General features: G+C 46.0%; 1 protein-coding gene across 2 annotated transcripts in view; it reads left to right on the forward strand.

Annotated features, from left to right (window-relative positions):
• The window catches only part of LOC138744313 (A-type potassium channel modulatory protein KCNIP2-like), a 370423-nt gene that overhangs the window by 194857 nt on the left and 149305 nt on the right, over window positions 1-26261 (forward strand). Inside the window, exon 1 of one of the 2 annotated variants that reach the window (XM_069900240.1) lies at window positions 9791-10039. The exons of the other annotated variant lie outside the window; for it this stretch is intronic. Within the exon in view, the coding sequence (XP_069756341.1) occupies window positions 9952-10039 (88 nt within the window). The 5' untranslated portion in view covers window positions 9791-9951. Of the gene's footprint in view, window positions 1-9790; window positions 10040-26261 lie in introns of those variants that run through there. 2 annotated transcript variants of the gene reach the window in all.

The following is a 26261-nucleotide window of genomic DNA, read 5'->3' on the forward strand; positions in this document are numbered from 1 at the left end:
TTGGATAGAAATTATGCCACACTCTTCGGAGGGCAGGGTCAGAATGTTGGTGGCCAAATGCCAATCTCACAGGAAGACCGTTAGCACAAGAAGTACACAGTAAGGGTGGTTGTTCCTGGTCCTCATGACATCCACGATCATCTCCTTCATCTTGTCAACGTTGAGACTCGGGTTGTTACACTCACACCGTATCATGAGACTTTCCACCCCTTCTCTGTAATGTGAGGATATTAGATCAGGAACTGAGAGAAGACCATCATATTGGCAGAACTGACTCAAGGGGCTGAATGGCCTTCTCTTGCTTGTTAATTGGAGTAGCAGAAATAAGAACCAATGAATCATGGTGCTTTTGTTAGAAATACAATATCCATAAGCTTTGGGAAAGGAATGCAATATAATTTAGCACTATTAAACATTAAATAAGGTTGCTCACAGGAGTTAAACAACAAGCAAACATGCTGGAGAAACTCAGGAGGTCACATAGTGTTCTTTATGTAGCAAAGAAGCAATGTTTTAGGCATGAGCACTTCATTGAGGTATGATCAAAAATCAAGCAGGCGTCAGAATGAAATGATAGGGGGATGAGAGGCAGAGGTCCACATGCATGAGGTCATAGGTGGATATTGGTGGGAGGGAAGAAGATCTAATCTCATCCAATACATCGTTCTCTGCAATATCTGCCACCTACGACGTGATCCCACCACCAGACACATCTTCCCCTTGCTGCCTTCTGCAGGGACCGCTCCCTCCGTGACTCCCTCATCCACTCATCCCTTCCTACTTAATCGCCCCCTTGGTACCAACCCCTGTGACCGCAGGAATTGCTGCACTTGTGCCCACATCTCCTCCTCCACCACCATTCGGGTTCCCAAACAGCCCTTCCAAATGAAGCAACACTTCACTTGTGACTCTGCAGGGGTTATCTACTGCAGCCCATTCTGGTCTCCTCTACATCAGAAAGACTGGACACAGACTGGGAGATCATTTTGTTGAGCACCTTTGCTCTGTCCATTGCAATAATATGGATCTCCCAGTGACCATTTCCATTCTGCGCACCACTCCCGTGCCGACATGTCTGTCCATAGCCTCGTGCACTGCCAAACTGAGGCCACCCGCAAATTGGAGGAACAACACCTAATAATCCATCTGGGCACTCTCCAACCAGATGGCTTTAATGTCAACTTCCCAGGATCCCTCTGTCTCCTTTCCTCCAGTTCCCCACCTCCCTTTAGAGAGCTGCCCCCCTCCCCCTATCATTTCCTTCCCTATGACCTCTTGCCTGTGCTCCTCCCCTGACCATTTTATTCAGGCGCCTGCCTGCTCTTTGCTCATACCTTGATGAAGGCCTCAGCCCCAAAACATTGGTTCTGTATCTTTGCTACATAAGGAATGCTGCGTGACCTGCCGAGTTTCTCCAGCATTTTTGTATATTGAAGTAAGATTGCTCAGTTCACTTACATCTTGAGACTTGATCTATCAGAGGTGACATTTACTCCTTGAACCTTGTTGGCAAACTCAGATTTTATTCTTTAATCCCAGACTTTATTTCACACTTCTAGCAATTTCAGAGCTGCCTTGGAAGTTCAAAAACAATGTGCTGGAGAAACTCAGCTGGTCATGCAAAGACCATGGAAATCAATGGGTACTTGACATTTCTGGCCTGATCTCATCATTAGGAATGGAAGATCTCCTGCATGTTCTAATTTCCTCTGCATCTCTCTCCTTAACATCTTCAGACCCAAATGTCACCAGGTTGAAAGACAAGTCAAGTTTGTTGTCACCTGAACAAGTCCAACCTGACAAAACCGCATTTTCTAGTCCTTGGTGCAAAACTCACAGACACACAACCAAATATAACACACATGAAGACAAATAATACATACGCAGGTCAATTATTCAAATGTACAAATAAATAAATATTGCTTCACAAATATGAGAATCTCAAATGGTTAATGTGAGCAGTTCCTTTGGTCGTTCAGCATTCTCACTGCCCGTGGGAAGAAGCTATTCCTTATCCTGGTGGCGCTGGCTCTGATCCTCCTGTACCTCTTCCCCGATGGGAGCAGCTGAAAGATGCTGAGTGCAGGGCGGAAGGAGTCCTCAATGATTTTGTGCTCCCTTTTCAGTCAACGATCCTGGTAGATTGGGTCAATGGGGGTGGGGAGGGAGACTCAAGTGATCCTCTCTGCCACTCTTATTGTCTGGTGGATTGACCTCTGATCCATTTCTCTGCAGCAACCGTACCACACTTTTTTTTGCAAACTTTATTTAAAATTTTCAAAATACTATCAAACAATACATAAAATAGAAATCAAAATAAACTACAACTAAACCCAACCCATCCACCCCCACCCCCACCCTCAGCAAAACCCGCAAGGGAAGCAAAAAAAAGTACTTAAAAAACCCATACAATACCTTAAGATATTACTAAACCCATACATTTCAAATAAGGTGACCACATCTGAACAAAAAAAATTATAACTATCATACAAAATATATTTATTTTCCATATAAATACAGGATCTCAATTCATTATATTGCCGACGAACTATATTCACTTCAACATCATCCTTCCACCAAGAAATCGCCACACATTTACATGCAATAGCCAATCCTAGATGAAGAAAAGCGATCTGAAACTTATCCAACCCCAAATCATTAAATAAAACTGTATAACCTAACAAAAAAACTTTCAGATCTAATAAAAATTTAATCAAACAATTTTTTAAGACATTCTCTAATTCTTTCCCAAAACGATTGAACCTTATCACAAAACCAAACTGAATGTAAAAAAAGTTCCTATACACTGTCCACATCTAAAACGCACCTCTGAATCACTAAGGATGTTATACAACAAATGCCAAATGGGAAGTCTCCGGGTGACGATGGATTTTCTGCTGAATTTTATAAAGTTTTTTATGAAGATTTATCCCCTTTATTTATGGATGTTCTTCAACAAGTGACACAGGAACAAGCTTTACCGGAGTCTTGTTCAAGTGCATAATAACAATAATACCAAAAAAATAGAGATCCTTTGAATGTAGCTTCATACCGTCCAATTTCTTTATTAAATGTGGATTATAAAATAATAGCAAAATTATTGGCAAATAGACGGTAAATATTTGCTTCAGTTAGTATATGTAGATCAGGTGGGTTTTATTAATAATAGATATGCTTCTGATAATATTCTTAGAGTGATTTCTTTGATCAATGCATCATGTCAGCAACCCAACTTACCAATGGTAGTCGCACTTGATGCGGAAAAGGCATTTGATCGGGTTGAGTGGAATTTTTTTATTTAAAGTGTTGGAGAAGTTTGAATTTGGACCATTTTTTATTGGTTGGGTTAAGGCATTATAATAATCCAGTTGCTAGGGTGGTAACAAATGGTCAAACCTCTTCATTATTTAAATGATCCCGTTCAACACGTCAAGGTTGTCCTTTGTCACCAGCTCTATTTGCGTTGGTCATAGAACCGTTAGCTCAACCAATAAGACAGAACAAAAATATTAAAGGTATAAGGATAGTGGATGATGAATATAAGATTAATCTGTTTGCAGATGATGTTTGATATATTTATTGTATCCAGAACATCTTTAATTCATTTCCAAAAATGTTTAGAACAATATGGCGTATTGTCTGGATATAAAGTGAATTGGGATAAAAGTGAAATACTACCAATTTCAGATGGAGATTATGCTCAATGTAGGCAAATTACTAAACTATGTTGGACTGATAAAGTTAAATATTTGGATATAATGATTGATGTAAAAATTCAATTGTTGTATAAATTAAATTATCTTCCTTTAATGAGAAAGATTAAGGCAGATTTGATTAAATGGAAAGATTTACCTTTGTCATAAATAGGATGAGTAAATTGTATTAAGATTAATATTTTTCCATGTATTCAATATCTTTTTCAATCAATTCCTTGTTTACTTCCTAAATCTTTTTTTTTCAAGATTTAAATAAGGCTGTACAAGAATATTTATGGAAGGAAAAATTAGCTGGAATAGTGTGGCATAAATTAACCTGGAAATATGCTTTGGGAGGTTTACAATGACCTCATTTTCAGAATTATTATGAAGCTGCTCAATTAAAATTTATTAATTGTATGATAGATGTTTCGTAACCTCCTAATTGGGCTAGGGTTGAATTAGCTAATATTTCAGAGTTTTATCCTCATCAGTTTATATTTAAGTGGAATCCTGCTTTATTACAGAAATATAATGTGCTGGTTTTAAAGCATTTATTAGAAATTTGAACTAACAGGAATTTTATTATAGGCACAAAAGGAAAAATACCAATTCAAACTCCATTATATCAAAATATTCCTTTTTCTTGGAATAACAGATTTTTAAAGGAATGGCAGATTCAGGGTATAAAAGTGTTAGGGGATTGTTTTGAGGAAGGTAAATTCCTTTTAATCAACTTAGGAAAAAATTTGGAATATCAGCAAATTCTTTATTTGTGTACTATCAAGTTAGAGGATTAGTGAAAGATAATTTTGGAAGAGAAATGAAAATTCCCAAGTTAATGAAATTTGAATTTTTGATTTCTCATTTGTCAAATAAGGGCATTATTTCTGATATGTACATATTGTTGCAGGGTACTATGGATAAACCAAATTTAGATGAATCTAAGAGTAAGTGGGAACGGGATTTAATTTGTGATATTGATCAGGAAAATTGGGAGATTATGTGTTATGATGGAGTGACTAAATTGCTTAATGTAAGGTATAGTATGGTTCATTATAATTTTTTGCATCAGTTGTATCTGACCCCTGAGAAATTGAAGAAATATGGAGCAACCATACCACACTTGATGTATCCAGCGAGGATGCTCTCGATGGAGCTCCTATCTAATGGTGGCCGATTAGATCACAATAAATTGCCTTTGTGTCCAGATGAGTGGTAAAATCTGGGAAGAGTTGATGGGATTGGGGGTAGAATGAATGGGAATTCATGTAGGATTCGTGAAAATTAGTCATTTTATATATGCGTATGTCTCATATATCTAGATGTGTTATGCCTGGATGTGCATTTACATGAATTTAGGAGAATGCAATTTCATTGGACTCTACTTGAGCAATTGGATGATAATGAACTTGAACAACCTGCTGGAAGAACTCAATAGGTCAGCATTGGTGGGAGAAAAAGAATGGTCGGTCCTTCACCAACACTCAGTGTCAGGTCCCTGCCCGAAATCTGTCCCAGCGATGCCGATTGACCTGCTGAGTTCCTCCTGCAGATTGTGCTTTGCTCCAGATTCCAGCATCTGCAGTCTCTTATGTTTCCCCCCGCCAAACCCCAGGTAAATGGATGCTTGAGGGTCAGTGCAGAGTCAGTGGGCTGAAGGGTCTGTTGCCATACTATATGACTCCATTTACTTAAACACTGTTCATTCTTTTATCTAGGGTATCATGAGGGCAGCAGTCAGAGGAGGCAGATGCTGAAGTCTAAATGTTGTTAGGAAGCAGTAATTTCTGGGCTGTCATCTTGAAGGAGCTATACATTTTCAAATCTTAAAATTATAATTGAAAGGCATGAACAGCCACAGCTTTCACCACCTCCAACTATAAATAGTTTGGAAACCCTGCATAAACCAATTGGAAACGTACGACAGCTTTGTCCTCTGGCAAATGACAGAATGTAGACCTGGAACAGTGCCCTTCATCCCACAATGACAGTGTTAAAATGACTGCCAAATTTAAACTAAAAATTTGTTGCTTGCAAATTAAATCCCTCTATTCCCCACATATTCTTATATCTATCTAAAAGCCTCTTCACTGCTACTATTGTATCTGCTTCCACCACTACTCCTGGACAGGCACCTATCATTCTCTGTCTAAAAAAAAAATCTCCCTTAAATGCTTCCCCCACCCCTCTCCTTAATGCATGTCTCCTAGTGTGTGACATTTTTACACTGGGATCAAGATTTCAACTATCAACCTCATGATATTATAAATCATAGGGTGGCCTGGTTCGTACAGTACCAGCGACCGGGGTTTGCATCCCGTGCAGTCTGTAAGGAGTTTGTATGTTCTCCCCGTTTCAACATGGGTTTCCTCTGGGTAATCCAGTTTCCCCCCCACCCTTCAAAACGTACAGGGGTTGTATATTAATTGGGTTCCATTGACTTGTGGGCTGAAAGTGCCTGTTCCAAAGTTGTATGTCTAAATAACAGGCCCTTCTGCCCACAAGCCCATGCAGCCTAATTTACACCCAATTAACCTACACCCCAGTATGTTTTGAACAGTGGGAGGATAACGGAGCCCCCAAGGAAAACTCCTTATAGACAGTGCAGGATTCGAACCCTGGTCCTGATCGCTGACGCTGTAAAGGCGTTGTGCTAACCACTACCCCAACCGTACTGCCTGTTTAAGCATAAAAATTTATCTTTAACTATATAACCATATAACCATTTACAGAGCGGAAACAGGCCATGTTGGCCTTTCGAGTCCACACCGGTTCACTGATTTTGTGCATGATAAGTATAGTTGGGAAGGGCTTGCATATTGTAGTTTGAAATCAGCTTTTGAATTTGTAATAAACATTTGTATAAACTGAACTGTTCTCGGTGTGTGATATGTCGGATGATGAAGAGCTGAAGGAAGATCTTCTAAGGTTATCTTGGAGGGTGGGAATACATCAAAACCCTGGGACATGGATGAGCGCTGTGTCGATTGACTGTCTGGTTCTTCTGGGGTCACCTAATCAGTATTAGTGTACCCTGCCTGGGCCATGTCTCGCATGCACCAGGGGATCTGTCTTGTGGGGTCTAATATGTCTGCGAAGAAGTACTGGCCCCGGTATCATCAGCCAGACTGGCACAGTGGTTCTGGATACTGAAAATTTTTACAAAATGATCAGGTCTCCTCTCAGTCTCTAACGCTCCAGACAACACAACTCAAGATTATCCAACCTCAACCCTCCAATCTGGCCAACATCCTGGTAAACCTGGACCCTTTCCAAAGCCTGCGCATCCTTCCTGTAATGGGGGGACCAGAATTGGACAAAGTACTCCAAGTGTGGCCTAAACAAAATTTTACACAGCTGCCATATGACTTCCTTACTTTTATAGTTACTTCCCACCCAATGAGGGCAAACAGATCATATGCCTTCTTTACCACCCTGGGTGTCCATAAAGGATTTTGTCTCTTACAGAAGCCACCCCAGAATATTAACCTGCTCATGTGGAACATAGAACACTGTAGCACCGTATAGGCCCTTCGGCCCTCAGAGTCCTTGTATCCCTTCCTGCCTTGTAAGCCTCTATTTTTCTGTTATTCATATGCCTGTTTAAGAGTCTCTTAAATGCCCCTAATGTTTCGGCCTCCACCACCATCACTGGCAAGGCATTCCAGGCACCCACAACTTCAGATATAGCAGTGGTTTTCAAACTCTTTCTTTCCTCTAACTTCTTTGGCTTGGCTTCGCGGACGAAGATTTATGGAGGGGGTAAAAGTCCACGTCAGCTGCAGGCTCGTTTGTGGCTGACAAGTCCGATGCGGGACAGGCAGACACGGTTGCAGCGGCTGCAGGGGAAAATTGGTTGGTTGGGGTTGGGTGTTGGGTTTTTCCTCCTTTAGATTTTTCCTCTAACATACCACCTTAAGTAATCCCTATGCCATAGGTGCTCTGTGATTAGTAAGGGATAAGGTGGTATGTGAGTGGAAAGAAAACATTTGAAAACCACTGTTTTGACGTAATTGACTCATTATGTGCACGGTTTAAACTCCAAAGGAACTGGGCCAATGACAATTTTTCTCAAGTAAAATATTTGTATAACAATTGAGTCTAGAGCAGTGGTTCTTGACTTTCCCTTCCCATTCACATACCACCATAAGCAATCCCTTACAGAGATATGTGAGTGGAAAGAAAATGTTTGAAAACTACAGATATAGCTTCATATCACTGAACAGTGACACAGATTTTTATGTGAAATTTAAAAAATCTGCAGTTGCTGGGATTGTGATAAATACTCAAAAGTGTTGGAGAATCTCAGCAGGTTCAAAAACTTAGTGGGAGTTGTAGGTCAATGGGTTGTAAATTAGGTAATACAGACTCGTGGGGTGAAATGGCCTGTTATAGTCCTGTATATCTGTAGGTATCTATGCATATCCTGAAGCATCCCGAGGGGGCAAAGATGCATAACCGACGTTTCAGGCTTGAGCCCTTTGTCAAAGTGTGAGTAAAAAGCAGACAGACTCTTGAATCAAAAGGTAGGGGGAGGAGGGAAGAAGGGCTAAGGGGGGGGGGTGGTGCGGAGCACAGGCCAACAGCCATGGGTGGACGTGAATAGTAGGGCAAGAGGGAAAAGATGAGAATTGATCTGAGAGTGGAGTAGCTCTCTGGGTGGAAAGTAGATGGAGGGATAGGGAAAATGAGAGAGACAAGGGGTAGAGAGCTGGAGGAAAGATGACATAGGTATAGAGAAAGCGAGGGGGGGGGGTGGGGCTAATGGAGAAGTTGATGACATCTGGTTGAATAGGGCCCAGATGGAATACGAGGTGCTGTCCCTCCATTTTTTTCTTGGCTCTTGGACTGTACTCAATGGAATACAAAAGGATAAGGGGGATCTCATTTCAAATGCTGAAAGGCCTGGACAGAGTAGATATGGCAAGGATGTTTCGTGTGGTGGGGGATTCTAGGTCAAGAAGGCATATCTTCAGGATAAAACAGCGTCAATTTAAAACAGAGACGTGGAAACATTTCCTTAGTCAGAGGTCTGTGGAACTTGTTACCACAGGTGACTGTGGAAGCGGGGTTGTTGGCTGTACTTAAGGCAGAGATTGACAGATATTTGATTCGTCAGGGCGTCAAGGGTTATAAGGAAAAAGCCAGGAAGTGGGGTTGAGTGGGAGGATGGATCAGCACAAGATTAGAAGGGTGAAGCAGACTCGATGGGCCAATGGGACTACTTCTTCTCCTAGATTTTGTGAATTTGCCAGTGGTCTCAGTTTGGCAGTGCACGATACCACGGAGAGATGCGAGATAGAGCAGGGAATAGAAATGGTTTATTTTTACAATATTAACTTAGTAAAATATCCCTTCTGCTTCATGTACCTGCAAGATCAAGCTGCATTTAGAGATATTTGATGAACGACCACCTTGTCAAAGGCACGGGAGATTGGGAAGAGGAGGTCCCGTGATTTGGGACCAGGAAGCTGAAGGCAATGGAAGAGATTTGAGGCTATGTGTGGATGGGTGCACAGAGGTTGGGGGACTGTCAGATTAAAGGAGCAAGCATGAAAATGACTGTCATGGTAAATCCTATCCGTTACTAGACAGGCAACCAACTAGGTCAGCGAGCAGCGGGGGGTGTGAATTGGGACACAAGAGTTTCGCATGGCCGGCCTCAAATTTCACAAGTTTTCATTAGGCTCAAGGTGATCTTTGATTCGACTTAAATTTCAGAATGGGGTCCGAGACCCGGACCACCTCTGCAGTGTGTGGCACTGGGAGATCACCAAACAAGGGCAAGGAAGCAAACCCAGCCGGGTCTGGCCACGCGCGGACTGACATCCACGCGCTCACTCTTTCTCTCTGAGACCTCCCCCCCCGGACATGCACCCGCGTGGCCACAGGCGCACGCGCACCTCCACCCTGACGTGCCCGCCTCGAGCCCCTGGACTCCGACCTGCAGGCACCGGCGCGCGCGCTCCCTCGATGCCCCTTGCTGAGTTTGCGCGAGGCCGCATGAAGCACGGAGTCTGTGGTTACCCTGGCGACTGCCTTGGTCTTTAATTGGCTGAAGCCCGCGACCAGATGTTTGCTGTGTGTGTGGCTTGAAGGCTCCAGAGCGAGCGAGCGACTTCTCCGGAGCAGGACTGCGATGTAACAGTGGGGGACCCATCACATTCGGTCCGTGTGTCCGCCCAGACACCGTGAGCGATTCCGTTCCACTCGGCGTAGTTTATATGCTCATCTCCGGGGAGCTGCGATCGGCATGAGCGTCTGCAAGCGACGGTGCAGGAGGCAGGTGACCAAAGTCGCTCGCTGCTTCCTTCGCTTTCTGACGGGCACTCTGAGCCAAGGTAAGAAAAAGGTCGTCGTTCAGCCTTTGCCGAAGGGTCGCTTCGCCCCTGCAGCTGCGACTCCCGCGGGGACCCGGCGGCGCTCGTTCGGGCTGTGGGAACATGGGAGCGCGGAGTGCACAGGGCTCTGTCTCAAAGGACAAGGAGCGGCATGGGGGGCCGAACGGCCGCGTTCCGGGCTGTCATATCCACTTGGGTCTGTAAACCGGCGACGTCGTGGATCGATAAATCTGATGGACTGGTCTAATTTGCGATGGTGAGATGTCTGTCTATTAATTAAAGGGTTCGGTGATGTCCAGGAGACTTGTTCTGGACTCAGAGGTTTGCCATTTGGGGAAAGGGGGGGGGGGGGGTTGACAAGGACAGAAGGGACCTGTCTGTTGGAGGGGAGGGGGGGGGAGAGAAAGAATAGTCTGTCAAGAAGAAGCTGCTTTGCAGTATCTTGATTCTTTTAGTGGCTACACGTTATATAGAGGGTGTAGTGGGAATGATGGAAGTGGTGGGGGGGGGGGGTTGCTCCGAGTGTATTTGATGCTTTCATTCCCTCCCTTCCTGTATTTTGCCAAGATCTTTGTTCAGCTGCATACCTACTCTGCCCAATGCATTCTCCCTCCTTCATCCCCCCACCCCGGGCAGAGGAGAGGATGCGGGTGCTGGGAGCTTCTGAGCTGGGAGGGTGGGGTGAATAACTGTCCAGGGATGCCGGCTGAGGGCAGTCATACCCCCCCCCCAACCCACTCACAGTGGCAGGTGTCACTTTCTACTGTGGGGAAAAATGTCACAAAGCTGAACAGGGTGCTGAAAAGATTCACAAGAATGTCAGTGAGATTGGAGGATTTGAGATAGAATGTGGCTTTTCTCTCCTGGAGTGTAGGAGCCAGAGGGGTGACCTGATAGAGATATATAAAATCATGAGGGGTATTGATAATAGCAGTCAGCTCAATGCTATTACAGCACCAGTGACCCATGTTCAAGTCCAGCGCTGTCTGAAAGCTGTGCATTGTCCCCATGTCTGCATGGTTTTCCTCAGGGTCCTCCTGTTGCCTCCCATCCTTCAAAAATGTATGGGGTTGGTAGGTTAATTGAGTGGTATGGGTTCATGGGCCAGAAGGGACCGTTACAGTGCTGTATGTCTGAAACAAATGGTTGAATGATCACAGTCTTTTTCCCAGGGTAGTAGGTCGAAAACGAGAGGGTAAAAGGGAAATTTTTAAAAGAGAACTGTAGGGAAACTTCTTCCATGCTGAGGGTGGTGGATCAAGGAGAATGGGTGATTACAGCAGACATCCTGTCCTGAAGGACGAGCCAGATGGTTTTTTTTAATGTTGTAGAGACAAGCACCATTCTGGAGTTGAAAGGACAGGAATGAGGATATGAGAGGTGTGGAGGAAGGCAGGCAAAACTCTCGGAAGTGAGACGAGCTCAGCTCGGTAACTTGGTCAGCACTGAGGAGTTGGGCCAAAGGGCCTGTTTCCTTGCTGCATAACTCTAAACTGGCAGCTGGTGGTTTGGAGCCCCATCCAGTTCCGGGACCCCAAGCCTTTTGAATGGACGTTCACTTGTCCCTCAGCCAGCAGCTCATTTCATACAATCTATGCTGTTCCTGCACTGGGAGAGCCTGGTAAAATTATGATTTTGGGTGATAAGTGAAGAAGAGACAGTGGAATTGAAAATGACTGATGCACTAACTTCTATCTGGTATAAATATAAAACATCAAATTAAGGAGTCTGAGAAATGGCAGAATACCAGGATCAAAAGAGAATATATTCCAATAAAATATTCAATCCCTAATTAAAACACATCTAACTAAGAATAGTTAATAACATCATCATTCTTTTCTTACTTCTTGGTTCAATAGCTCTGTAAGTAGGTCCACGAGAACTTGTATTGAATTAGTCCCTGTCTCAGGCTTAGGGTGTATTGTTACAGGGGTGCGGTCCAGACCGTCACATGGCAGCATTAGTTTGTGTTCATGTGGAACCAATAAGATGGTGAAGTGCTACCAAGATACTTCAGAGGAGTATTTTTACCTGATAAAGATTGACATTGGGGTTAGTCAAAAAGGCAAGTGGTGAGCTTAGCGAGAGTCCTAATGAAGGTGGTGGGGTGGGGTGGGGGAGAGAGAATGAAAGGGTGAAAGAGAAAGCAAGAGGGAAGAGAAAGGGAGAGAGAACAAAATGGGAGAGTAAAATAGTGAAAGAGTGAATGAAAGGGGAAGAGAAAGAGGAGAGGGGTAAAAAACAAAAGAGAGGAAGTGGGAAAGATGGATAAATAGAGTGAGAGAAATGATTAGAGAGAATGAGGAGAGGAAAAGAATGAGAGAGAGAATGGTGAGTGGGAGGGGAAATGGGAACGTTCAATAAATAGAGAGAGAAAGAGGATTGAAGCATTGTGAGAGGTAAGTGACCTTATGAGGCTGGATATGATAATTGGATGGTTTGGAGAAAGTGAGAATCCTGGTGAGACATCCAGCTTGTGTACATCTGGACAGAATGGCTCCCAGCACCATTTCAAAATGGACTCAAGTTAGGCCAGACCAGAAAAGGTTGTCATGTCTGACCCTCATCAGTGATCTCAATGGGTTTCCGTCACAGATGATGGGTTCTAATTCTCATAACTTATCTACTTTTGTGTTAAAACTACATCACGGATTGGAATCTTGTTCAACTGAAGGATTTGGATCCAATCTCTCGAATTATGAATCCAGCCTTCAGGATAATGAACCCAGTGATCCACCAACATAGCCATGGACCCAGGGCTAGCTCTGCAGGACAGGGAAGGCCAGGCAGTGCAAGTTATTCTCTGCTGAAGAATCAACCATCATGAAATTAGTCTCTGCCTTGCTTGAGTGAGGTTTGGAGCGAGGGCCGTGATCAGCCATGAAAAAATGGCGTTCTCACTGAATGTTCCTGGAATGAGAACATTAGAGCACAGTAAGGCCCTTCAGCCCATGATGTCGTGCACAAGATGGCAGTTCTCTGCACAATAAATGCAGTTCTTGTAGAGTCCACATGGGATTTGGGTCAAGTAGGCTGTAAAATATCATTGTGGATCACGAAAGTCTGCAGATGTTGTGATTGTAGTAGAAACACACCGAAATGCTGGAGGAACTCAGCTGGTGTTTCAATGTCCATAAAAGTCAAAGATCTATTACCAATGTTTCGGGCCTGAGCCCTTCTTCAAAGAATAAACAGAATGAGCCAAAAGCAGGATTTCTCAGAATTCAGACAATGCTGGCCAGGGAAGGAATCACTCTCCCTCAGATCTGTCTCCTTTTCCTGCCTCCTTTCCAACCTATTTCAATTTCCCCATCCCATTCCCTTGCTGACATGTCTATCCATGGACTCATGCACTGCCAGACTGAGACCACCCACAAATTGGAGGAACAGTGCCTCATCTTTCGACTGGCACCCATCAACCTGATGGCATTAATATCGACTTCTCTGGCTTTCATTAAAACCCTCACCCCTCACTTCTTCCTCCATCGCCTTCCCCCAGCTCTGTCTCTCCCTTCCATGATAAATTCTCACCTCTCTCCATATCCAATTAACACCTTGTGTTGGTCTGGATTCTTCCCCCAGCCAGCATTGTCCGAATGCTGAGATATTCTGCTTTTGGCTCATTCCTGGAAGAAGAGCTCAGGCCTGAAACATCGGCAATATATCTTTCTCTTTTATAATTACAGGAAGACTGGCTGAGTTCCTCCAGCATTTCGGTGTGGTTTTGCTTTGTAAAAGGGGCAGCATGGTTAGTATAGCAGTTAGCGCAATGCCTTTACAGTGCCCGCAATCAGGACCAGGGTTCAAATCCTGCGCTGTCTATAAGGAGTTTGTACATTCTTCCTGTGTCTGTGTGGGTTTTTCCTGGGGGCTCCAGTTTCCTTCCACCATTCAAAACGTACTGGGGTGTAGGTTAATTGGGTGTAAATTGGGCGGCATGGACTCGTGGGCTGAAAGGGCCTGTTACTGTGCTGTATGGCTAAATTTTTTTTAATTAAATGTTTTTTTTTAATTGTTAGCCATTTGTTTAATTTTTTTAACAAAAGTTTAGAAATATAATTTTAATTAGAGATACGGCAGGCCCTTTCTGCCCACGAGTCCATGCCACCCAAATACACCCACATGACCAATTAACCTACTATACATTTTTGGAATGTGGGAGGAAAGGAGAGGACCCAGAGGACATTCACGCAGCCACAGAGATAACTACAAACTGTATCCAGACAGTGGCAGATTCGAACCCAGGTCACTGCAATACCACCACACTAATTGCTACGTTAATCATGCTGTCCAGAAAGGCAATCAATGGGTAGTTGCTCAATTATGACCACCTTCAGTGAAAAAATAATAAATTATATTAAATTATACTCCGAGAGAAATGCAGCTTGGAAATATGCCCTTTGACCTACCAGATAGTGCTATTCAATGATCACCCATTTACTTTCATGCTACACGAAGAGAACATTACATAGAACATAACAGCACAGTACAAGCACTTCAGCCATGATGATGTGCTAAGTGCCAACCTACATAAACTGATTCAACAATGTACCTCACACCCATAACCCTCTATTTTTCTTGCAACTATGTGTCTGTCTAAGAGTTGTTTAAATCCCCCCCTAATATTTTAGCCAACACCACCAGCCCCGCAATGCATTCCAGGCATCCACCACTCTCTGTGTAAAAGCCTACCTCTGACGTCTCCCCTAAACTTTCCTCCATCACCTTGTACAGAGGACCTCCCAACCTGGGAAAAAGGTGCCAGCTGTCCACCCTATCTATGCCTCTCATAATCTTGCAGACCTCTATTAAGCCACCTCTCAATTTTCTTCACTCCAAGTTTTTTTATGTTCTTCCCATGTCCCCATCCACTCCTCACCTGCCTACTAGTGGTGATTTACATTCTCCATTTAGCCCACCGCCCTGCACATCTTTGGGATTTGGGAAGTAATCCGAAACCCACATGTTCATTGGGAAGACATCCAATGCCACACAGAGTGCATCCATGGTGAGCATCAAACCCAGGACTCTGCAGGGCAAGACAGGAGCTCTACTAGGCTTGGCTATTCCAGCATCCTCTGACTTCTATTCATCAATAAAACGCACTGCCAGTCGCTTCTCCCATCCAGCTGCCTTTGGTTTGGACTGGCTCAACTCTTATAGCACCAGGACTGGTGAAGAGCAGATCTGTTCCCCAACACCACTCCCATCAGTGCATCCGTCTCATCTGAACTCCCAATTATACACAAGCACAGGTGAAAGGACGGGTGATTTGGCGACCTCTGTTGAAACCCTCGCCCATGCCTTGGTGACGTGCTGGCCTCAGCACTCAATCTTCCTGCTCGCATTTACAAAGCCAATCACAATTCTCTCCTCTCTGGAAAAAAAAACAGTTTCAAAAGCCAGAGGAGCAATTTTAACCCAAATTTAGGTAACGGAATAGCATGTCGATTTTTTAAAAAGGCATCTGAGACACTTCAACTTGCTGCACCACTACTGCCTTTGATTTCAGTACATACCAGCAATGTTAGTACTCTAGAGTGTTGAGTATTCTGCAGCAAACAGTGTGTATGTGGTGGAAACGATAACAGCTCACTGTACCCTTGAGCATGATGTACAGCTGACAAGCTGTGACAGCAGATGTTCATCATCACAGGTGAGATTTATGCCAAAGTTGATTGATTGATTGAGGAGAACACGGGATATTTAGGCCAGACTCTTGCTTTCTAATTAACACATTGTAGACCAAAGGTTTGAACATCATGTCAGTTTGCAGCACTGCTGGGGATATTTCAATTTCAGTATGATTTAGATGCATCTTGATATTGTTTCAGATACAGAGTAAACTTCCCTCTACACTGTCCCATCACACACTCCCAGGGCAGAGACAGCGCGGGTTAGATACAGAGTGAAGCTCCCTCTACACTGTCCCATTACACACTCACAGGGCAGGGACAGCATGGGTTAGATACAGAGTGAAGCTCCCTCTACATTCTCCCATCACATACTCCCAGGCAGGGGCAGCATGAGTACTGATCAAAGTCATATCCAAGGAATGTCTTGGGCTTCCCCTGGGCCCCATCAGCCATCTCTTGGGGCTTTCCTCTCTGGATAAAGTGGGAGAAATCAGGGCAGCTGCAGAGGGAAGGAATTAGACCACTTTCCTGCCCCTTCACACTGTCCTTGCAGCCAACCCTACATCAATCGTCCCGTTGGTCTCTTGCTCTGCTTGCCTTACCCTTGTTCCTGCTGTACCTTGGTTTATTTATGTCACACAACGAATTCTCCAAGAATGGAATGTTCCCACAGACTCCCCTCACACTTGCATTGATCCGCTGTAAGTAGGGCCCAGGGTTGGAACGCCCTTTTATACTTGGAAATTAAGGGTTCAATCCCTTCTTTATGGCATACAAGAAAAACAGAGAGTTATGGGTGTTAGGTAAGGAAGGATGAGATTGTTGCAGAGCTGGTTTTCATCAGTCAGCACTACATCGTGGGGGAGGCTTGTTCCATGGTCTGGTGAAATGGTGTTCGTCTGGTTGTACAGTCAGATGATAATGAACTTGAACTATGTTCTCTATAACCCGTCACAGAACCTAGAAGGTGTTGCCCAAATCTCTATTTCAATTATGGCAAGGTTAGATGAACATAAAATCTCCCCCTCCTACAGCACAGGACATTCTCATAGTACCATAGTCAATGTCGCAGATGGACCTGTGTCTCCCTATCATGTGGTGTGTGTGGGAGGAAAGGAGAGGACCCAGAGGACATTCACGCAGCCACAGAGATAACTACAAACTGTATCCAACCTGTACAACCTGTGCACAGGTTGATTGCTCCTTTTCCTTCTACGCACCAGTGAGTTTATTTAAACAGGGTGCTTGGATGACTTCAACTTTACACACTTGTTAAGGCAGTGATCATCCCACGGAAGTACGCATCATCAAACATCCTTTGATGGTGAGTTGCGCAACGTGTGTACAAGGCAGAAGGGGAGGAGACCAAAGGACTGGCCACAGACATAGCTTTTAACAGCAAATTATAGAGAGGTTAAAGGAGGGACGTCCAGACTCATGGCACAGTTAGCAGGATGCTGTTACTGTGGCAGCGATCGGGACTGGGGTTCGAATCCCACGCTGTCTGTAAGCAGTTTGGACATTTCCCACGTCTGTGTGGGTTTCCTCCCATCGTTCGAAATGTACCGGGTGTTGTAGGTTAATTAGGATGTAATTGGGCAGCATGGGGTTCATAGGCCAGAATTGACTTCGGCTATTCTGTAAAGTTTAAAGATTTAATTGAAATTAAATTTCAAAATCGGATTAATATCTATAGTTACGATTCCTTTTCCTGTGCTGTCAAGCTCCATGAGATTGAGGCACTGAGGGATTAGGATGCTAACATCTGCAGGGAGTTCTGCAGTGTTTCGTTGCTTTTATTTCCTCAGTAGGGAAAGAGCAGCTGTTTTTGTCGAGGGGTGACCTCCCAGGATGTTGTCCCAGGTTGTTGCCTCCTGTGCCTGTCATTTCCCTAATAGTCCACCTCATCTCTGCTTGACCGTGACATGAGTGTGTGAAACCACAAGAGAGGCATCAAGTAGATGATCAATTTGCAGAGAGGAAGGCCTGATTATTGGATGCTAATTGGATCTCATTAAATAGCAGCTGTACTGAATTATTCGAGCTGAAGCATCTCTGGAATGCTCAACCTTCCATTAGTGTCTCCACCACTGGCTATTAACCTCCTGAATTATTGATACCAGGGCAACTCTCTCAGTCAATCTTTCTCTTCTCTCCCAATTTATCTTCACAACGGTACTTATTTTAGCTCGAGCCTTTCCTCAAGTTTGAACATCTCCCACCTCTCTCTGTGTTGCTCCTTTCTCAGTGCCGTGATGTGGTGGGTACATGTGCTTACATCTGTGTTTGCGTGTGTGCATGTGCAATTGGCATGTGTGCATGTTTGTGTAGGTTCATGTGCATACAGTATATGTGTGTTTATACATGTATCCCCGTGTGTGTAACATGCTTATATTCCTGTATCTGTGCATTTACATACATGGGTGTTTGTGTATGTATTTACAAGTGTGGATGCATATATATGTGTGCATGTACATGTGTAAGTATGTGTATGCGTGTCTTTGTATTTGTGTTCATGTGCTCTCCGTCACAGGAAAAACCCTTGCAAGAGTACTCCTGAACAGACTGGTACCCATCATTGCAGAAGAACATCTCCCAGGGAGTCAGGGTGGTTTCAGAACCATCAGGAGCACCACCGACATGGTCTTTGTTCTCGGGCAGCTCCAAGAGAAGCGTAGGGAACAGGACAAGGGACTGAACGTGATGTTTGTCAACCTTCCCAAAGCGTTCGACACTGTGAGTGGGAAAGGTTTGTGGCAAATTATAGAAGGACTGGGATGCCCCCCCGCCCCCAGGGTCGGCACGAAGGGGGAGCATCCGTGGGCATTTCCCCCCCAAACGAGGTGCTGTGTTCCCCCCAAACGAGGTGCTGTGTTCCCCCCAAACGAGGTGCTGTGTTCCCCCCAAACGAGGTGCTGTGTTCCCCCCAAACGAGGTGCTGTGTTCCCCCAAACGAGGTGCTGTGTTCCCCCCAAACGAGGTGCTGTGTTCCCCCCAAACGAGGTGCTGTGTTCCCCCCAAACGAGGAGCTGTGTTCCCCCCAAACGAGGTGCTGTGTTCCCCCCAAACGAGGTGCTGTGTTCCCCCCAAACGAGGTGCTGTGTTCCCCCCAAACGAGGTGCTGTGTTCCCCCCAAACGAGGTGCTGTGTTCCCCCCAAACGAGGTGCTGTGTTCCCCCCAAACGAGGTGCTGTGTTCCCCCCAAACGAGGTGCTGTGTTCCCCCCAAACGAGGTGCTGTGTTCCCCCCAAACGAGGTGCTGTGTTCCCCCCAAACGAGGTGCTGTGTTCCCCCCAAACGAGGTGCTGTGTTCCCCCCAAACGAGGTGCTGTGTTCCCCCCAAACGAGGTGCTGTGTTCCCCCCAAACGAGGTGCTGTGTTCCCCCCAAACGAGGTGCTGTGTTCCCCCCAAACGAGGTGCTGTGTTCCCCCCAAACGAGGTGCTGTGTTCCCCCCAAACGAGGTGCTGTGTTCCCCCCAAACGAGGTGCTGTGTTCCCCCCAAACGAGGTGCTGTGTTCCCCCCAAACGAGGTGCTGTGTTCCCCCCAAACGAGGTGCTGTGTTCCCCCCAAACGAGGTGCTGTGTTCCCCCCAAACGAGGTGCTGTGTTCCCCCCAAACGAGGTGCTGTGTTCCCCCCAAACGAGGTGCTGTGTTCCCCCCAAACGAGGTGCTGTGTTCCCCCCAAACGAGGTGCTGTGTTCCCCCCAAACGAGGTGCTGTGTTCCCCCCAAACGAGGTGCTGTGTTCCCCCCAAACGAGGTGCTGTGTTCCCCCCAAACGAGGTGCTGTGTTCCCCCCAAACGAGGTGCTGTGTTCCCCCCAAACGAGGTGCTGTGTTCCCCCCAAACGAGGTGCTGTGTTCCCCCCAAACGAGGTGCTGTGTTCCCCCCAAACGAGGTGCTGTGTTCCCCCCAAACGAGGTGCTGTGTTCCCCCCAAACGAGGTGCTGTGTTCCCCCCAAACGAGGTGCTGTGTTCCCCCCAAACGAGGTGCTGTGTTCCCCCCAAACGAGGTGCTGTGTTCCCCCCAAACGAGGTGCTGTGTTCCCCCCCAAACGAGGTGCTGTGTCCCCCCCAAACGAGGTGCTGTGTCCCCCCCAAACGAGGTGCTGTGTCCCCCCCAAACGAGGTGCTGTGTCCCCCCCAAACGAGGTGCTGTGTCCCCCCCAAACGAGGTGCTGTGTCCCCCCCAAACGAGGTGCTGTGTCCCCCCCAAACGAGGTGCTGTGTCCCCCCCAAACGAGGTGCTGTGTCCCCCCCAAACGAGGTGCTGTGTCCCCCCCAAACGAGGTGCTGTGTCCCCCCCAAACGAGGTGCTGTGTCCCCCCCAAACGAGGTGCTGTGTCCCCCCCAAACGAGGTGCTGTGTCCCCCCCAAACGAGGTGCTGTGTCCCCCCCAAACGAGGTGCTGTGTCCCCCCCAAACGAGGTGCTGTGTCCCCCCCAAACGAGGTGCTGTGTCCCCCCCAAACGAGGTGCTGTGTCCCCCCCAAACGAGGTGCTGTGTCCCCCCCACCAATTCGGTCGCGGCCATCCCTGGCTGTCAGACTTGACCCTCTCCCTCCTGCATCAGTATTGGCTAGGTTGATGCAACCTAGCGACTCTCCACCCACCCCCGGCTGCGTCACTAGCATGTGTCAAGCGTCAATAGTGTCTTGTGACACGATGCATTAAAAAGAGCATCCTTGTGCCCCACATCGGAGGTGCAGATGGCGTTAATGACAGTTCCCTACCAGCAACCCCACACCCCTCCCCCCATCAACAAGTCCCTGGCACCACTCCTCTCCTATTGACAGATTCCTGCCAGCACCCTCCCTCAACCATTGACAGGTCGCTGCCAACAGACCCCCACCCCCAATCGACTGGTCCCTGGTATGACCACCCCCCCCCCACCACATTTTGAAAGGTCACTGCTAATATTTTCCTCTCTACGGTTGACATGTCCCTCATTTGAACCCCCCGTCCCCCTGCCATCAAACCCCTCACCCTGCCCCCAGTTGACAGGTTCCTGGTACACTTCCTCCAACAGGTCCCTGCTAGCACCCTCTGCATTAAATTAACACCCCCCTCAAAATCGCTAATGCCCCCCTCTTAACATACGTTCTGGTGCCGACCCTGTGCACCCCAAAGTCCTCAGCATGGCCATCTAGCTACATGAAGATCAGTGCGGCCAAATCAGACACAACGATCTCTCAGACCCTTCTCAAAAGGCAACAATGTAAAGCAAGGCTGCATGCTCGTGCTGACGTTCTTCACCATCTTCTTCCGCATTATGCTCCAAAGGGCCACAGAAGACCTTGATGACGAGGACGGTGTCTATATCTGATAGCACACTGATGGCAGCCTGTTCAACTTGAGGCGACTACAGTCCCACACCAAGACATTGGAGCAACTCATTGGAGAGCTACTCTTCGCCAACGATGCTGCCTTGTTACCTATACAGATCAGCCTTGCGGCTTATAATATCCTGATTTGTGAAGGCTGCCAACCTCTTCGGACTGGAAGTCAGCTTGAAGAAGACAGAAGTTCTCCCCACATTACCCTCAATGAGACAGTCCACCAGTTCAGCTCCCAGGGGTGCACCATCTCGTCAGATGCCAAGATGGATAGAGGTTGACAATAGACTGGCAAAGGCAAAGAGTGCATTCGGCAGGCGGTACAAAAGAGTCAGAAGCAACAAGCATCTGAAGAAAGGCACAAAGGACAGACCTGTTATACCTTCTTGTAGGGCTCTGAGTCGTGGGTCACCTACCATCGCCACGTACAACTCCTTGAATGCTTCCACCAGCGCTGCCTCTGCACTATCCTCAACATCCACTGGAGTGACTTCAACTCCAACATTGAAGTCCTTGAACAGGCAGAGGTTACCAGCATCGAGACAATGTTGTTGAAGACACAGCTACGCTGGACAGGGCAGGTCTCTAGGATGATCATTGCCTGCCCAAGATTGTGGTGTATGGTGAACTCTCCACTGGCCACCATGACAGAGGGGCTCTGGAAAAAGAGGTACAAGGACTCTCCGAAGAAATCCCTTGGTGCCTGTCACATTGACCATCACCAGTGGTCTGCTCTAGCCTCTGATCCGCGCAGCCTGGTGACACACCCTTCACCAGTCTGTCTCCTCCTTCCAGAACACACGCAGGGCTGGCCTTAAGGACAAAAGGAGACAGAGGAAGCACCAAACCCAGAACAGAATTTCCCTTGTAGCTGCTGTGGCCGGGCATATCTGTCATCAGCCACCAGCAAACCTGCACCAGATGTGGACAACCCCCTTCCTAAATCTTCGTTCTCGAAGCCCAGACATGATCTATGTTCATGATTGTATGGGTGCATGTGAATCTATAAGTGTTCGAGAGTGTGTGTGTGTCTGTGTCTGTGTGTGTGTCTGTGTCTGTGTGTGTGTCTGTGTCTGTGTGTGTGTGTGTCTGTGTGTAGCCAGGGCATTGATACTCCCCCCCCCCCCCCCCAACACCTCATTATATTACCAATCATTGAGGCTTTGAATCATTGGTGCCCCTCAAGCAGTGATGTCAATAGTTTAGCGGAGAGCTGGAAGGACAGCAGATGTGAGGACCTTCCAAACGCAGGAGGGTTGGATGGTTAAAGATGAGAGGTCCTTTGTTTTCCATGTGCTGATTTTGGTTTATGTTGCTGTGAGAACTGGGAAGCAGAACAATTGGTCCGACAAATCAATTGTGGATCAGTCAGTTAACACCTCATTAGTTACCAATTATTTTCCAGACAATTATGTTTTTTAGATAGATTTTGCATGATTTTACTGGTTTGAAGAATTGGCATTGGTCGTTCACACACAAATGACAGCATACGAGAAGTGCGGAAAGTAAAGAGGCAGGACTTGCAATGCCACTGTGGTGATGTCCTCCTATTCATTGGTCCGTTGTTCACGGAATGCTTGCAGTTTACTTTAGACTGCAGGCGCTCTGGGAAATTGATGAGGGGTCTAGGGGGTAAAATGTCGGAATGGGAATGGAACCCTCATTTGGAATATTTTCCTGGAACACAGTGGCTGTGTTTAAAAAAAAAACTTAAATTATGCTCTGTTGATTAATAGGCAGATAGTTAATTGGTTGAAAGTTATGGCCTTTCAATTGTCATCAATCAGTTTATTAGTCACCGCTCAAACAAAGAGCCAGGTGTTCTGACAAGTGCAAAGAGCGTGATCCATTTTATTTTATTGTAATTGAACCATTCTCCTGTGAACATAAGAGATAGGAGCAAGAATAGGCCATCTGGCCCATTGAGCTTGTTCCACTATTCATTGAGATCATGGCTGATCTGAAGGTTGCTTTGAGATAGTTCCAAGTAAAACTTGATGCCAGAGTCAAGTCCAGTTTATTGTTATCTGATTGCTCAAGTACAATCTGAGGAAACGGTGTTCTCCGGTCCTCAGTGCAAAACACAGACACGCAATCAGATATTACACACATACAGATAAATAATACATATGCAGGACAAGTATTTTACTTATAAAAATAAATAAATAAATGATATTTTGTACAAATAACAGTCTCTGATGGTTAGTGTGTGCAGTTTCTTTGGTCGTTCAGCATTCTCACTCCCCATCCGAAGAAGCTGTTCCTCAGCCTGGTGGTGCTGGCTCTAATACTCCTGTATCTTTTCCCTGATGGGAGCAGCTGAAAGATGCTATGTGCAGGGTAGAAGGGGTCCTCATTGATTATACACCCCCTCTTCAGACAACGATCCTGGTAGATCACGTTGATGGTGGGGGGGGGGGGTGGGAGAGAGACGCTAGTGATCCTCTCTCCCCACTCATGTGGTCCTGTGGATTGACCTCCACTCCATTTCTCTGCAGCAACCGTACCACGCTGTGATCTAGCCAGCCAGGATGCTCTCGACAAAGCTCCTGTAGAAGGTTGGCATTATGGTGGCCAGCAGCCTTCACCACTTCAGTCTTCTCAGGAAGTGCAGTCACTTCATTCAAAAGACTTTTATATCCCTCGAAGCATCTCAGAACATTTCAAAGGTTTGTTACAAACAATAATCTGGAAGTCATTTGTAAATCACAAGGAACCGTGAGCAATCACAGAGCAGTTCCACACAGGGACAGACCCTTTGGGCCACATATCTCTGCTGTAATGGTCGATGGTTCTATCTCTGTTGGACATTATGTTCAATTCCAATGTAAAACTGCTTAAAATTTACTGCAAAATCAGCCTGAAAGGGTTGATTCCACAGATTGGTGTTTCATTCCTTAGCAGAATGTAGGGAACGATCTTTAGAACCAAAATTAAGGTCAAATGCTCCATTTAAAACAAAACTTCAGTGTTTCCACCTACATCTTATGACACTGCAAAATAAAACCTCACACCAAAGGCATAAAATAGCAGACCACAGTGTTGCTAACGGTGACAACAGCTCTTCTTTCTTCGAATATCACACTCGCAAAGCCTCTGCCCTCCTGACCAATGATGAGATTGCTCTATTTATTCATTCACCTTTGGCAAGCTTAGTACTGTGTGCCCATCCCAACTTGCCCTTAAAATTCATGGCTTGGTCAGCAGTTAGTAGAACACACACAGAAATGCTGGAGGAACTCAGCCATTCTCACAGCGTCCATTTTGGGCCTGAGCCCTTCTTCAAGGTATAAGCTGAGAACGGAAAGGTCTCTGAATAAAGACTGAAGAATAGGAGGAGGAGGAGTCCAGACCAATAGTCAAAAGGTGTTAATTGATTTGATGAGAGGAAGGTAGAGAGGAAAGGTGATTTTGACTCTGTAAAAGGAGACAGAGGGAAAAAGAGAGAGAGCTGAGGGAAAAGCAATGGGGGAAGAAGAAGGGGGACAGGTTAACAGAAATTGTAGAAGTCCACCTTAACCCTAATGCGTGGTTGGAAGATGCCCACACAGATGAGGTGTTGTTCCTCCAATCTGAGGGTAGTCTCAGTCTGGCAGTGCATGAGATCATGGTCAGCAAGGGAATGGGGTGGGAAGTTGAGGTGGGAGACCACTGGGAGATGCACGCTATTGCAGCGGTCAGAGCCAAGATGCTCTGCGAAGCTATCTCCCAGTCTCTCCGATGTAGGGGAGACCTTAACAGGAGCACTGGATGCAGTAGATGACCCCTGCAGATTCACAGGTGAAGTGTTTCTTCACTTGGAAGGATGGTTTGAGTCCCTGAATGGAAGTGAGGTTAACCTCGTCATCTGATCAGGAGTTCCAAGGATCGCGGCACGGTTGTCCTTCCTCAAAAGACAGTATGATTTGTAGGATGGACGAGTAATTTCTTAGACATCCTCATTGATCAGAATGCCTCATTCAAGGTTATTTTTTCAGTTGGGTTATATAAATTCCCCAGCTTCAATGCTGAAAGTCCAATTTAATTCTCTAGATAATCATTCCAGGCCTTTGGACACTTCATTAGTCAAAATATTGAGTAGCAGTGTAGAGACCTGGGCAATGATCCCAGTCGGAATTTAACTGACCAGGAATTAGACAGAAATAATCTGAGGTGAGAAACTGCTTGCCCTGTTGTCAAACCTTCACTCACAGCAGCTGTGAATATTTATTTACTTGCCCTTTTAGATGTATTAACTTTTATTTGTCCCCTTGATCATTCTGGTAGTTTAAGTTAAACAGTTGTTGTTGGTGTACCTTACATACAGTACTTGTGTGGCTGCACCAAGTAAGAATTTCAATGCATTATGCTTATGTATATGACAATAAACATATCACACCATAATATACCATTCCATATCAGTTTCATATCATTTTACACATTGAATGTAAATCATGAAAATGTGTAGACACTGTGGTTGATGTAAAAAAAACACAAAATTGCTAGAGGAAACTTAGCAGGTCAAACTGTGCCTTTATGGAGCAACGGTAAAAATACATCAGCGATGTTTCGGGCCTGAGCCCTTCATTAAAATATGGGAGAATGTTGGCAGGCATCCAAACCAAAGGGGGTGGGGGTGCAAAGGCAGGAGGTGGAGAAGGGAGGGCGGGGACAGCAGCGATCAGTAGGAGGAGGGATGGCTGGGGGAAGGGAGGAAGGAGAACTGGAAAGGGGGAGGGGGAATAAAGGAGAGAAGATTAGCGGAAACCAGAAAAGTTAAAGTTAATGCCATCTGGGCTGGAGGGTGCCCAGGCAGAAAATCAGCTGTTGTCCCTCCAATCTGCAGGTGGTCATTGGGGGGATAGTACACAAGGCCATGGACAGAAATGTGAGCAGGGGAGTGTGACTCAGAATTTAAATGGTTAGCTACTGAGAGGACTCTGTTACTGTAGCGGAGCGATCTCCCAATTTGTAGCCAGTCTCTCCAACATAGAGAAGGACACACAGGGAGCACCGGATACAGTAAGTCAGTCCTCTGGATACACAAGTGAAGTGTTGCTTCGTGTGAAAGGCCTGTTTGGGGCCCCGGACTGTGGAGGGGGAGGAGGTGTGGGTGCAAGTATTACAGGTGTGGGTGCAAGTGTTACACCTCCTGCGGTCTCAGGGGAAGGTACCGGGGGTTGGGGAGGGATGAGTGCACTAGGGAATCACTGAGGGAGCAATCAGTCGAGACAGGGTGGACGAGGGGAAGGTGGAGAGTTAGGGCGAGG

The sequence above is a fragment of the Narcine bancroftii genome, chromosome 10 (assembly GCF_036971445.1).
Source record: "Narcine bancroftii isolate sNarBan1 chromosome 10, sNarBan1.hap1, whole genome shotgun sequence".
In the NCBI taxonomy this organism is placed as follows: Eukaryota; Metazoa; Chordata; class Chondrichthyes; order Torpediniformes; family Narcinidae; genus Narcine; species Narcine bancroftii.